The sequence below is a fragment of the Anabrus simplex genome, chromosome 4 (genome assembly GCF_040414725.1).
Source record: "Anabrus simplex isolate iqAnaSimp1 chromosome 4, ASM4041472v1, whole genome shotgun sequence".
Classification (NCBI taxonomy): Eukaryota; Metazoa; Arthropoda; class Insecta; order Orthoptera; family Tettigoniidae; genus Anabrus; species Anabrus simplex.
In genome coordinates this window covers 61,295,044-61,309,555 of record NC_090268.1, presented here as the reverse complement: position 1 = coordinate 61,309,555, position 14,512 = coordinate 61,295,044, and the positions used below count along the sequence as shown (strand labels likewise).

Sequence of the window (14,512 nt, the reverse complement as noted above, 5' to 3'; positions counted from 1 at the left end):
ATTTTTAGACAACCCGGCAACATTCCCAGCTTTTCTATGCACTGGCATCATATATCTGAAACCAAAGGATGAAAATCTGCAAAATCCAGTGAAGTATCGGCCTATAACATGTTTATCTACTCTATATAAGATATTTACATCTATAATAGCCAACAGAATTCTGAAACACTGCGAGGAAAACCACATCATTGCCGAGGAGCAAAAGGGTTGCAAGAAGAATACCAAGGGGTGCAAGGAGCAACTGATTATCGACACTGTGGTCCTGGAACAAGCACACCATAAATCCAGGAACCTATACATGTGCTTCATTGACTACCAAAAGGCCTTTGATTCAGTACCACACACTTGGCTCATACATGTTCTGGAACTATATAAAGTTGACCCCTCAATCATTCACTTCCTGAAGACGGTAATGGCAGACTGGAACACCTCACTTCACATTTCTCTAAGAAACTGCAGTGTTGCAACAAGACCCATACCAATACGACGAGGGATCTTCCAAGGGGACTCACTGAGTCCATTATGGTTCTGCATGGCATTAAATCCACTATCCTACCTACTGAACACAAGTGGGTATGGATTTAGCATTAAGAATAAGCAAGAAGAGCTATTCAAAATCACCCACCTACTCTATATGGATGACATTAAGCTGTATGCCTCTACCAAACTCCATCTCCAACATCTCTTCTCAATTACCAAGACGTTTTCTTCAGATATAGGCAAGCGGTTTGGATTGGACAAATGCAGAACCCAAACTGTCATCAGAGGATCCTACTCAGCACAAGGGACACCTTCGAGTTTAAGCGACGAATCCATACAACAGCTGGAGGAAGAAGAAATGTACAAATACCTCGGTTTTCATCAGAGCACTCGTATGAAACATTCCAACATCAAGAGAAATGTCACGCAGCAATATATAACACGTCTCAACAAGGTACTATCATCAAAACTGACAGCTAAACATCTTACCAAAGCAGTCAATACGTACGCCATACCACTGCTCACATACTCCTTTGATATCATAAAATGGACCCAAACAGAACTTCAGCAGTTACAAACGAAAACAGCAGTTTCACTCACCCAGTACCATATGCACCATCCTAAATCTGCAACCGAACGTCTTACACTCCCGAGATCAGAAGGTGGTAGGGGCTTCTTATCCATTGTCAATTTACATAGCAATCTGATATCAAGTCTAAGAGAATATTTCCACTCGAGAGCTGATATATTGTGTCTTCATCATGCTGTTTGCAGAGCTGATATAAACTATACACCTCTCAATCTGTCATCGCCAGAAATGCCTGTTTCTACCCCACTTACAAAAGAGATTAATATGGCCATGTGGAAGCAAAAACCTCTTCACGGGAAATACCCCCATGAACTGGATCAGCCTCATATTGACAAACCTGTGTCGCACGCTTGGCTGACCTACTCCGATCTTTTCCCAGAAACAGAAGGATTTGTTCTGGCCATCCAAGATCAAGTAATTGCTACACGGAACTACCGTAGATTTATCATGAAGGATCCAACAGTTGTCTCAGACAACTGCCGCCGCTGTTCCAGAACTACAGAGAGCATACATCACGTAATCTCTGGTTGCCCACACTTGGCCAACACCAATTATAAGCACCGACATGATCAGGTAGCAAAAATCTTTCACCTGAAACTTTCTGTAAAATGTGGATTTCTTCAGTCATCAACTGCATATTGGAAATATACACTCCACCCATTCTCGAAAACTCTTCATATAAACTACTATGGGACCGAGAAGTCATAACCGATGTCACGCTCAGCAACAATAGGCCAGATATTATTGTAATTGATAAATCAAAAAGATCCACATCCCTTATAGAAATTGCTTGTCCAAATACCTCCAATCTGCAAACAACAATAGCCACAAAGATATCAAAATACACAGAACTGGCAATAGAAATACAACGCCTGTGGAAACTAGAATCAGTCACCACAGTTCCAATAGTAATATCATGTACCGGTGTTATTCCAAAATGCTTGCACAGCTCTCTGGCCGCATTAAACCTGCATCATCACACATATGTAGAACTACAGAAAGCCACCCTCCTGAGCACTTGCCACATTGTGAGAAAGTTCCTAGGAACAACTTTTCCTCTGACTCACGCCAAACAGCATGAAGTTCCAGGCCGCAGTTCCAGTAATACTGAAGAACAGATTCTCAAAACAGGGACATAAGAAGTCTGAAGTTGTTTGTATTTATTGTATAAATGTATATGTTGTAATTATTTCTGTTGTAAATATTTGTACATATATGTACCTGTAGTTTCATAATCAAGAGGGTGACTCCTTGCTTAGGCCGAGTCAGCCCATTATGTTACCGGCACAAGCCGAGCCTGCCTAAATTGACGACGACGACGACGACGACGACGACGACGACAACAACAACAACAACAACAACAACAACAACAATAATAATAATAATAATAATAATAATAATAATAATAATAATAATAATAATAATAATAATAATAATGGTGCTTGACATCTGTTTAGGCTTGGAGGTGACTTAATGAGAATAAAATAAATGGCAAAGACGTCATAAACACCCAGTCGCCAAGCTAGGGGAATTCACAGAATGAGGGGGTTGATTCTGAAATTTGTGAAGCAGCCTTGACAACACAGTAGGCTTCTCCTTTAGCTATTGGCTTCAGCTCAAAACGCTGAAGGCTTGATGCACTAAACCAACCATCGAAAAGTGGTAATATGAGTCACTGATAAGCCTAGAATATCCTCTTTCAAAAAGCATATAAGTCAAAGGTCAATGACAGCCATCAGGAGCATCTATGACATTGAAAATTCTTCCAGGCTGTCACTTGACACAGCGATGACTCTATTCTATACCAAGGTACTCCCAATACTAACCTATGGGTTACAAATATCTGATATCTGATATCAATTGCATTAAAAATGTGAAAGCTGGTTTATAGAAAGGACTTTAGGCATATCAAAAATGGCATCATCTTGATAGACCACCAAAACTAACATGAGAAACTTCCTTGTAGAACATCTGAGGCTGAGATTGGCACTGCCAGGAGGAAACAGGCAGAAATATTATCTGGATTTCTACTCTATTGATGCAACGTTGTATAGGAATTGGACTGGACCAAACAACATCATGAGAGGTGCACTGAATAGACTAGCTGTTCATGGCTTTCACCATAATTATGATGTGTACACGATCAGGTTTCCATGATCCATCTATGGAGAGAGAGAGAAAGAGAGAGTGTGTGTGTTGCAAGCAGTGTCAATGTTACCATTTCAGTAAACGCAACAAAAGAACAAAAGTAACAGCACAGTAGGAGACCATAGTATGAATAAATTTAGGTTTTATGTCATGGCTTATGTTATGTATATACTTTACATTATTTTGTTTTGCCGGCCCCGTGGTGTATGGGTAGCGTGTCTGCCACTTACCTGGAGGACCCTGGTTCGATTCCCAGCCAGGTCAGGGATTTTTACCTGAACCTGAGGGCTGGTTCGAGGTCAACTCAGCCTACGAGATTAGAATTGAGGAGCTATCTGACAATGAGATAGCGGCTCCGGTCTAGAAAGCCAAGAATAATGGCCGAGAGGATTCGTTGTGCTGACCACATGACACCTCGTAATCTGCAGGCCTTCGGGCTGAGCAGTGGTCGCTTGGTAGACCAAGGCCCTTCAAGGGCTGTAGTGCCATGGAGAGGTATTTTGTTCTGTAATTCCTTATGATTTTGCCACTAAGGAAAATACCTCATTTGCAAAATAAATATATTGATTCAATGACACAAAATTTAAAACAAAGTAATGAAGTTGGTGTAAGTTATTATAGCAAAACAAATGACACACACAAAAACCACAACAAAGAGACAAATATCATACTCATCACCACCACCACCACCACCACCACCACCATCATCATCTTTGCATTTTCCCATTCATGTGAGGTCTGTCTTCTTGCAATGTTTCCTCCATTTCAATTGATCCATAGCATCCCGAGGGCTGAGTTTGGTGAACCGCATGTCATCTCTCACCCTATCCAGCCAGCATGTTTGAGGTCGCAACACTCCAGGTTCATTTGAAGGGCAGTCTTTGCAACTGAGGTTTCACTGCTACGGAGTACATGCCCGTACCACTGCAGACGTGATTCACACATTTTCTCAGTGATTGGGGCAATCTTGAATTTCTTCTGCACAGCATCATTCCTGATATGGTGTAGTCAAGTCAAGCCATTGGACAACCGCAGCATCTTCATTTCCACTGCGTGAAGTGCCTGTTCGTGCTTTGAAGTTATAGGCCAGCATTCAGGTCCATAAAGGGCCACCAGTCTAATCACTGTGCAGTAGACTTTAGATTTTAGATGCAATGGAATTTTCTTATCACACACGACCACAGTAACTTGGTGCCATTTCATCCATGTGGCACTGACTCTTGTCTTGACATTAGGAATCGTACTGCAGTCTGAGGTGGTGCATGACCCAAGGTATCTGAACTGGGTCACTTTATTAAGTTGAACCCTATCAACGGTGATCGTGCCATCAGTTTGGTCACCGCATTCCAGGTACTCCGTCTTCTTCAGATTTAATTTCATTCCAGATCCTTCAAGACACATCTTCTACTCTTGTACTTGCTGTTCGAGGCCCTCATGTATCTCATTAGCTAACATGACATCATCCGCATATAATAATGTCCATTGATGCCTGGTCTGGATGTCATTTGTGATGGTGTTCATGCAGAGTATAAAAAGCAACGGGGACAAGGCTGATCCTTGATGGACACCAACATTGATTTGGAAGGTACCAGACATTCCTGCTGCACACCGTACTGAACTTGTGGTCTTTCGGTACAGAAGTTTCAGCCAGTGGACATTCAGATTCACTGTGTAGTCTCATTGCCAGCCAAATGAGATCTGTGGTACTCTGTCGAATGCCTTTTCCAAATCAAGGAAGGCGAAGTAAACTGTATTCCTTTTCTCATGGTGTCTTTACATCAATAGATGAACATCACACTATCATAATGTTAATACAAAGACACACTAAACTGCCCAAAACCACAGGAAAACAGGTTACAATAAAGCATTCAAAACAAACAGAACCCTTGACAGATCTCAATCCAAAAACAACATCCAGCACATAGACATGTATATGCATGTATATATGGAACAATGGTAGAGTGTCAGCCTTGAGATCCCAAGATCATGGGATCAAACCCAGCAGAAGTAGTTGGATTTTTATAGGGCAGAGAAAAGTTTATTAGACACTCCATATTGTACAATGCCAGCATGTAAAATATCTCTGGTGACATATACAGTGTTTATCTGACAAAACCATTTAAAATCTCAGCTATAGGTTGCCTAGTATTTCCGGTTTCGTTGGCATCTAGTAGTGTAAAACGGAACATTGAAAATGGCATGCAGGCAGCCTAAATGGCATCAAATTAAAAGTGCATACTGTAGCTGAGGTTACTCAATTATTATTATTATTATTATTATTATTATTATTATTATTATTATTATTATTATTATTATTATTATTATTATGCTACAAACTGAAATACCCCAAATTCATTGGATAAACTGGACTAAACTAGAAAACACAATACAGAGAACATATCGGAACACTATCTGCACTGACCTACTAGACACAGGACACAAATAAGCAGGCTTCGATGAGAAGCTGCCTGACACTTTGGGTCAAGGGTCTGTAATAGCCTTTGGTTCAGAGGGCCCAACGTTTGATTCGCGGCTGGGTCGGTGATTTTAATCCTGAATGGTTAATTCCCTGGGTTCAGGGACTGAGTGTTTATGCTGTCCCCAACATCCCTGAAACTCATACATCACACATCACCACAATAACACATATTTTCCCATACACAACAAATTCTGTTGGGGGGGCGGGGGTCTTATGAGGGTTGCACTAGGCTAGCAATAACTAAATAAAATTAAAATTATTATTATTATTATTATTATTATTATTATTATTATTATTATTATTATTATTATTATTATTATTATTATTATTATTATTAATGTTGTTTTACATCCCACTAACTACTCTTTTACGGTTTTCGGAGACGCCGAGGTGCCGGAATTTAGTCCCGCGGGAATTCTTTTATGTGCCCATAAATCTACCGACACGAGGCTGACGTATTTGAGCACCAGGATCGAACCTGCCAAGTTGGGGTCAGAAGACAAGCGCCTCAACCATCTGAGCCACTCGTCCCGGCATTATTATTATTATTATTATTATTATTATTATTATTATTATTATTATTATTATTATTATTATTATTATTATTATTATTATTATTATTCAAAGCTTGGAAATTCTCCACATGTCAGCCCCAGAGGATACTCAATCTAGTGATACAATGGAAAGCCTAAGTGTTTTACTGTCACATCACACAGAAATACTTTTCTGACCACAAGTGTTCTTGCCTCAGTACTCAGTTTCTAAGGGTAATCATACTCACATAGCATAAAACAATCCAACAAGGTCATTAAATTAAGAGTCGGCATAATGCTACATAATGATCTCTTCGGTTTCTAGTCTGCAACATTAAAGTCAAATAAACCTATAATACTTCAAAACGGAAATGTACTGAAATGAAATGGCGTATGGCTTTTAGTGCCAGGAGCATCCGAGAACATGTTCGGCTCGTTAAGTGCAAGGCTTTTGATTTGATACCCGTAGGTGACCTGCGTGGCATTATGAGGATGAAATGATGATGTAAACAACACATACACCCAGCCTCTGTGCCAGCGAAATTAACTAATGATGGTTAAAATTCCCAACCCTGCCGGGAATCAAACACAGGACCTCTGTGACCGAAGGCCAGCACGCTAACCATTTAGCCATGGAGCCGGACAGAAATGTACATATGCATCTCGAACAGCAATTAGTCAATAGTTTTATTATACTCACTTAAAGTAGATAATCTGATAAACTTCTAATAATTCACTTTAGTTTTCAATTTATAACAGCTTTCCAGTCAAGAAGAAAAACTAACTAAGAGAGTTATTGTATTATAATGTATTATATTTTATTTCGTCCAGCTGATCATACAGTGATATCTCCCATTCATGTTGCTCTTATGAGCATAGTTACAGTTCAAACTCTACTGTTAACTTACTTGGCTCCAGAACTTTGAAAAATTTCTGCCCATTCCTCAGGATTATAGAATTCAGCAGTAAACTGTGGTCCAAAATCTTGATAAGTAAATCCTGGTGGATAGTTGCTTTCCATAAATGATATATAGTTGCTGTTATTGGTCCCTGAAATTGAAATAATGTTATTATGGAAAAATCACTCATTTCATAATGTGTCATGAAGATACCTTAATACACATATGGTTAGGCAAGATTAAATTCACTAACCACCATTCATTAAGAGTATTAAAGATCTGTCAAATTTTGAATTATGCTGTACCAAGTATTTATCATGCATTTTGAATAAGTATAAGTTAATGTAAGTATGCCTAAGTTGCATTAGTTGCTAAACTAAAATTGAGGTTAGGGTAGAAAACAAACAATATTTTTCTCAAATATATGGGAAAACTTCCTAATAATATGGAGAAATATAGAAAATAGCATAAGAATGGCATAAATGACATACCTTTCCAATTTTGCCAGAACCATTCCGAACCAAAACTGGGGACAGAAAACACTCCCCAGTGGATGAAAATTCCAAATTTGGCTTCATCATACCAAAGTGGTAGAGGTCTTGAATCTAAACTCTCCCATGTAGGTTCATAATTTCTCTGAGATATAGCTGTTCTTGATATTAATAAACAACCAAGAGCTGGCCACAACCAGATACATGACATCTTGACCTCTGACATACAGTACCTTTGCTCCCAAGCAGAGCTATCCAGATTTTGGCCTAAACACCACAGAACATACACACTTCAGGAGAAGTGTGACATTCAACTCATTTATATAACACAAACATGAACTGTAATTTTAATGAGTAGATAATTTTCTCTTATATAATACAGGATGTTTTTTTTATCTACTCAAGGCTACCCCTGATGATAACTTTAACCTTGTGTATTTCTTTATCATAATTTCACTTTATTATACCTGAACTGTTCTTCAAGTAAGTACTCCACAAAAATAACTGATTACTTTTTCCAAGTTTTTACCTATTAAATGTTTAATATTAATTTGGTATTTTACCTAATGATTGAATATTTTTCATTTTTCCAAAAGTTGACTTTTCAATTTTTTATTCATCTGCTTAAACTATATCATCAAACAATTGAGAATACATTTAAAATGTTAGAAATGCACATGTTTAGCAGTATTAAAGTTCCAGAAAAACAATAAAAATTACAATATCCTCATATATCTATGAAAGGAACTATCCATTAGCCTTCACGGTATTGGCTTGCAATGATAAATATTGTATATTAACTATAACAGTTTTACCTGGATACTTCTAATGGTACCGAAACTTGTTCCAGTACTGTACCACACTCTACAAAGAAGATGGCTACCCGGTATATCAACTGCTTCTTAAAATAAAATCTGCTTATGTTATTTCTATAATCAGTGAGATGCCACATACTGTTTAATTTTTGTTATGGTAAAGACTTCACCATCCAAATAGTGGCCTTTATCCCCAGAGAAAGCCTTATAATGAAGAAAATTCCATAATTGATTGACTGCATTCATTGAAAATATCTAATTTTTAACTGCCTTGAAGATGGGGAAACAAAGTGAAAATATTTACTACTATATGCCTTTGCTCACAAGACCTAGTGTTTACAACACACTGTGTCTTCTGGTATGGGCTGGATCAAATTTGTTTTCATTGACTGGTCTCAGTTTCATCTACGGCTTTGACGATGTGAAAGCGACTGAGGTATGAGCAATGCTAGTAATGCCATCCCTTATGCAGCCAGTCCCTGTTATGATTGGTGGAAAAATCTTGCTTATGGGGTCTGTTAGTATGTAAATTTCAGTGGGCTTGGAAGACTGATATGTAGTAACAACTTCTGGCTCTTGGGGAAAGCAATGGGAAACTACCTCATTTCCCTAGTATGCCTATTCAGTGACACCTAGGTCATCTGTGATAACTGATGGCAGGATCAAACCAACCTTTTGGCTGAATACTCAAGATACATACATGCATAACACATGGTACATACATACATATACCAGACATAGAATCTTGGTCCTTCCAGTCATGATGAAGAAGAATAAGAATGTTAAAGTCAGTGGTAATGGAATTGTGTATGGCTTTTATTACCAGGAGTCTCCAAGGACATGTTCGGCTCGCCAGGAGCAGGTCTTTTGATTTGACTCCCGTAGGTGATCTGCACTTAGTGATGAGGATGAAATGATGATGAAAACGACACATACACCCAGCCCCTGTGTCAGCGAAATTAACCAATGATGGTTAAAATTCCCAACCCTGTCAGGAATCGAACCCGGGACCCCTGTGACCAAAGGCCAGTATGCTAACCATGTAGCCATGGAGCCGGACAGTCAGTGGTAATATACAGTGTCATTATATTAATGCAAAACCACAGATGACAGCAAGCTAGGGTGACTGCCTGATAAATTCCAATGTGCTTAAAAGTACTCACCCCTAATTTCTTGTAATGAAGAGGTTCATCACGGATCAGATTAGGTTTTTCAGCACTCCAGTATTGGCTGTTTTGAGAATTTATGCACACACATAAGTTAAACTACACTTTTTCTAAGAAGAGAATGAGTTTGGGATCAATATTTCTTTGTCATACACTTTATTCAAAATCCATTCACTAAATCTAATCCTACACTCAAGATCACCTGTTCAAGTTCTTGCACCACAGTACATTTATAGGGTTTTAACTATGTACTGTAACTTCATAGCGCTTTGTACAGAACTACAAGAAATTCCTGTTTGCTCCGAAAGTTAAGAGAATTTTTTAGGATAATTTTTCAGGCATTGTCCAATGTCTACAAGATTTTCTTCTGCTAGCACTATACATCACCTTCTTTACTTGTTATAATTAATATTTCCCATTTCCCAAAATTTATTAACTAATCTATGAACCATCCCACAGCTTGGAACATGAACACTTGGGAATTTCTCTTGAAGTAATCTCCTAACAGCACAAGCAAATTGTGTATGAACATATGAATCATAAATAAACACTCAATGTGGAATAGAATAATTATGCCTATAATTATTATTTTCCTATTATTCTCACTTCACTTTGCACACAAGGGTTCCTCTCACTAAAACATGAAACAAACTACGTTGTGAGGCAAGCCACAACCGGTAGTCCCTGCATGCTCTTTTCCCTTTCCCGGAGCTGTTGGCCTAAATGCTTCCAGCTGCCACTCTGGTTCCAAGATGATTGGATGACTCAGTATTATGCCTGCTCATGTTGTCTGCCTGTTATCCAGAGATTATGGGTTTGATTCCAGACCATCCAGGGAGGTTAATTCTGTATTAAGAGCTGGAATGGGGTTCACTCAGCATCATGAGACCAACTTAGGGGCTGTCTGATATGAGTGGCAGCGGCTTGGTCACAAAAGTCAAACAATATAGTTAAGGAAATCATCACACTCTTAACTCTGCTGGACAAGGCCTTTAATTACCTGTTGAACTATGAGCCTTTTTCTTTTGGTTATATTAGCAGCTGTGACTTGCATCTAAATATACTGTCCATTTCCCTTCAGCAATCTTCTTTGTATTCATTTTAGTTTACAGATATGCTTGCAATGGCTAAATAAAGTGATTATTCCATGAAATCAGGGTCCACATAAATGGCACTGAATAGATAGTGGAGAACTCAGTTGAGTTTCACAGAACTTTCAAGTTTGTCACTTAGCTTCTTTGTGTCAGCAACATTCTTCTTCAAATATAATAAAGTTGGGCTTTGTAGTACTTCGAAGGGGCTCCTTTATGTCTCATTCTGCAGCAAAATTCACCATAAGGCAATCCGAGTATCATTCATACAATGTATATACACTAGCCAATGATGGTGGTTTCTATGCTTTGGATATGCACTTTCTTGGGAACTTTACGTTGGTGACATCTTCCTCCCATTTGAAGTTCAAGATGGATCTAAGGTTTTGCTGGTGGAAATGCTCATGTTTTATGATGTTACGACAGTAAGTGGCCCAAATTTCACAGCTGTAAAGTAGCATTAAGACTGCAACTACTTCGTACACCATTGGTTTGGTATGCACTGTTAGATCTCAATTCACGAGTATACAGTGTGTTAAACTGAGCAAGTGGCTGTGTGATTCGGGTCACATAGCTGTGAGCTTGCTTCGGGAGACAGTGGGTTCAAACTCCACTATCAGCACGGCAGCCCCAAAGATGACTTTCTATGGTTTCCCATCTTCATACCAGGTAAATGCTGGGGCTGTACCTTAATAAAGGGCACAGTCTCTTCCTTTCCACTCCTAGCCCTTCCTACTCATCGTCGCCATAGGTCCTATCTGTGCGGCATAAAGCAGATTGTAAACAGTGTGTTAAATGTCCAGATGCTACATGGGCAGCACCAATTTTCTCCTGCACATCTTGTCTGTAGATATTGCATAGCTCTTGTACTTCCAAGCTGTGAAAAATGTTCTACATGTTCCAGTGTTGTATCCAAGATGGAGATGTTGAAATCTGGGAGTGATTTACCAAGTGAAGGTTGAGCAATTACTTTGGTTTCTGAACAATGATAGAGAGGCAAAAGAAATCATATGCATTCTTGAAGCAGTTGACTGATTTTTGCAGTTTTTTAATTATAAAAGCATGTGATCATCTGTGCCTTGTATTTATATACTGCAGTAACCTGTTTCAGCTTTTAGGGGCAAAGTCTTGCTAGGATGAAGAATCCTCCATCAAAAGAATACCTAATGTTTACACCTAGGTTATCTGTTGTTGTTTCTGGAAGCATGGCAGCCAGATATAGAGCAATGAGTGTTAAGAGGCAGTATATACCAATGTTTTAGACCATAAGAGATTGGAAAAGCCTCTGAGATATTATTTTGACAAAGAACCTTCCCAGACATGCTATCATGCATAGCCTGGGTGAGATAAATACTTGTTTAATACCCTTTGTGTTCACTGCATTATTTTCCAACTGGTCACGAATAATATTCTGGAAATGCACAACAATTAGATTCATTTAAGCTCTATAAGATTTTAGGCTTTCTCAATCATCAAATTATGTAATTATTAATCAGATACCACCTAGTTCAATTAGTAGACTTTCAACTAATGATAACATCAAGAGGACATCACAACAAGTGGATAACAGTGCACACTGAAGATTTTAAATAACAACCTTATAAGAGCATAAACTTTTTCTTAATAACATTTTAACATTCTCAACATCATTCTTACTTCAGTTTTAAATGTTTTCATCTACAATATGTAATGTCAATTTTAGCACTCTACTGAAGATGATCCAGTTAGGATTGAAACATGTATAGCTTGTCTGTAAGTACCTAGGTGTTAATATAAGGAAAGATCTTCATTAGGGAAATCACATAAATATGGTTGCAAATAAAGGGTACAGATCTCTGCACATGGTTATGAGGGTATTTAGGGGTTGTAGTAAGGATGTAAAGGAGAGGGCATATAAGTCTCTGGTAAGACCCCAACTAGAGTATGGTTCTAGTGTATGGCACCCTCATCAGGATTACTTGATTCAAGAACTGGAAAAAAAAATCCAAAGAAAAGCAGCTTGATTTGTTCTGGGTGATTTCTGATAAAAGAGTAGTGTTACAAAAATGTTGCAAAGTTTGGGCTGGGAAGACTTGGGAGAAAGGAGACGAGCTGCCCAACTAAGTGGTATGTTGATACAGATGTTCATTGTTATAGTGAATTAAAGAATATTGGTCTAACATTGAAGTCTGAAAGCTGCAAAAGCTTGTCTGTGTTTGGTAGCTTGGTGTTAGTTGCAGTCAGCTGGTTATAACACTGGTTCTTTACATCATCTTTGGCGTCCAAGGCCGCTATTAGCCGTAGGTGACTAGTGGCGCAACTGAGCAGCTAGTCGCCAGCCACCATCTGAGCTGGCAATTGCTCTGGCGACTTTAAGTTGCTCAAATGCATGATGGGGCATTGCAGTAAAGGTAGCCTATTAACCGTGGGCGACTAGTGGCGCAACTAGTCGCCTAATGTACCTGCCTGCCTGCACATACGGAAACGTCACTCAAGTTTGTGTTCTCACACCAGCTTGACGTAATGCGGAAAATGGAACGCAATTGAGTCAGCGATCCGCCTAAGCATTGTCTTTCTTCATTACCTTGTTTGGTCTCGTGCTGTGGTAGAGTTAATATTTTACTTATTGTGATAATTTATTTATTGAACATAAAGACATTAAATAATTTACAACAGCAAATGAAGGGGATGGCAAAATTATTTGAAAGTTGAATAAATACTGAAGACTTCATTTTTGAAGTAGAAAGAAAACAGGCCATTTGGGATTCCAGAACTGAAGCTTATGCTGACAAAATAGAAAAGCTGAATTCTTGGTACAGCATTTTAAAGAACTTTATTCCAGAATTCGAAGCAAAACCCATAAGTGAAAAGAATACTCTAGGTGAGTATTATAAAATGTTTACTACTCTTATATGGAAATATGTACTACCCATAAAAATTCTATAATCGTTTACATGTAAAAGTACCATTGGTCCATTATAAGGCTATATTAGTGAATTACAGCTCAACTGGGAAACACTTGTTTAGTCCTGTGTCATTTCTCATTATTTCTTCTTTTATGTAGCTGAGCAATTCGTAAAATGATGACTTTGACATGCGCAGGTAATTGAAAAATTTACTGCCATCCTCATTTACATAATCAAACAATGTATATTATAATTCTCTAGTCAGTCGAGAAACAAATATAGGATGTTTCCACATTTTCCTAACCCTTCGGTTTTTCCTTTTTACATTCAAATTACAAAGTATACATTTATTGTTCACCTATTCAATACCTACTGTACCACGTTTTGTGGTTAAATAATCATAAAAGGTTGAAAAGTTGTGGACATGTTTCGCCCTTCTTATTGGGCATCATCAGCACATTAGTTAATCTTAAAACAAACAACTTTCTAAAAAAAAAAAAATCGATTACATTATTGTTTATGAAAAATTGAGATGAGATATGTTGTGATATTAAAAAAATGTTTCTATGATACAGTAGTTAAGAAATTTGACATGGGAAAGACGAGCACATGATAAAATTATTGTAGTATATTTTACAATATTGTCTAAAAATTAATTGTAATGATAAGAGGTTTATAAAATCAGCATGTACCTGGAATTGAAATGGATCCTCTTAGTGAAAGTCAATAATATTTGCCGCGATCGCTGCTAAGTAGATCAAAGGATGAATTTTGTTAAAAATTATATATTCCAACTGTTAAATTTAGGTTGAAAAGAAGCAATTGCTGTTGGGTTGAATTGATTTAAGATACACTCTGACAAAATCGTTGAAATGGAGTATAAGTTGGAGATTTATCTGTGTTTGATAGTTATGTTGATTTTCATATATAAGAGTA

At 38.0% G+C, this 14,512-nt stretch overlaps 1 protein-coding gene across 1 annotated transcript in view; it reads right to left on the bottom strand.

Moving 5' to 3' along the window:
- Positions 1 to 7,949, bottom strand: part of LOC136872395 (alpha-L-fucosidase) — an 86,394-nt gene extending 78,445 nt beyond the window's left edge. Inside the window, exons 1-2 of the mRNA XM_067146210.2 lie at positions 7,620 to 7,949; positions 7,138 to 7,279 (exon numbers count right to left, since the gene is read on the bottom strand). Coding sequence (XP_067002311.2) covers positions 7,138 to 7,279; positions 7,620 to 7,845 — 368 coding nt within the window. The 5' untranslated portion in view covers positions 7,846 to 7,949. The remainder of the gene's footprint in view (positions 1 to 7,137; positions 7,280 to 7,619) is intronic.
- Between the last annotated feature and the right edge of the window lie 6,563 nt (positions 7,950 to 14,512).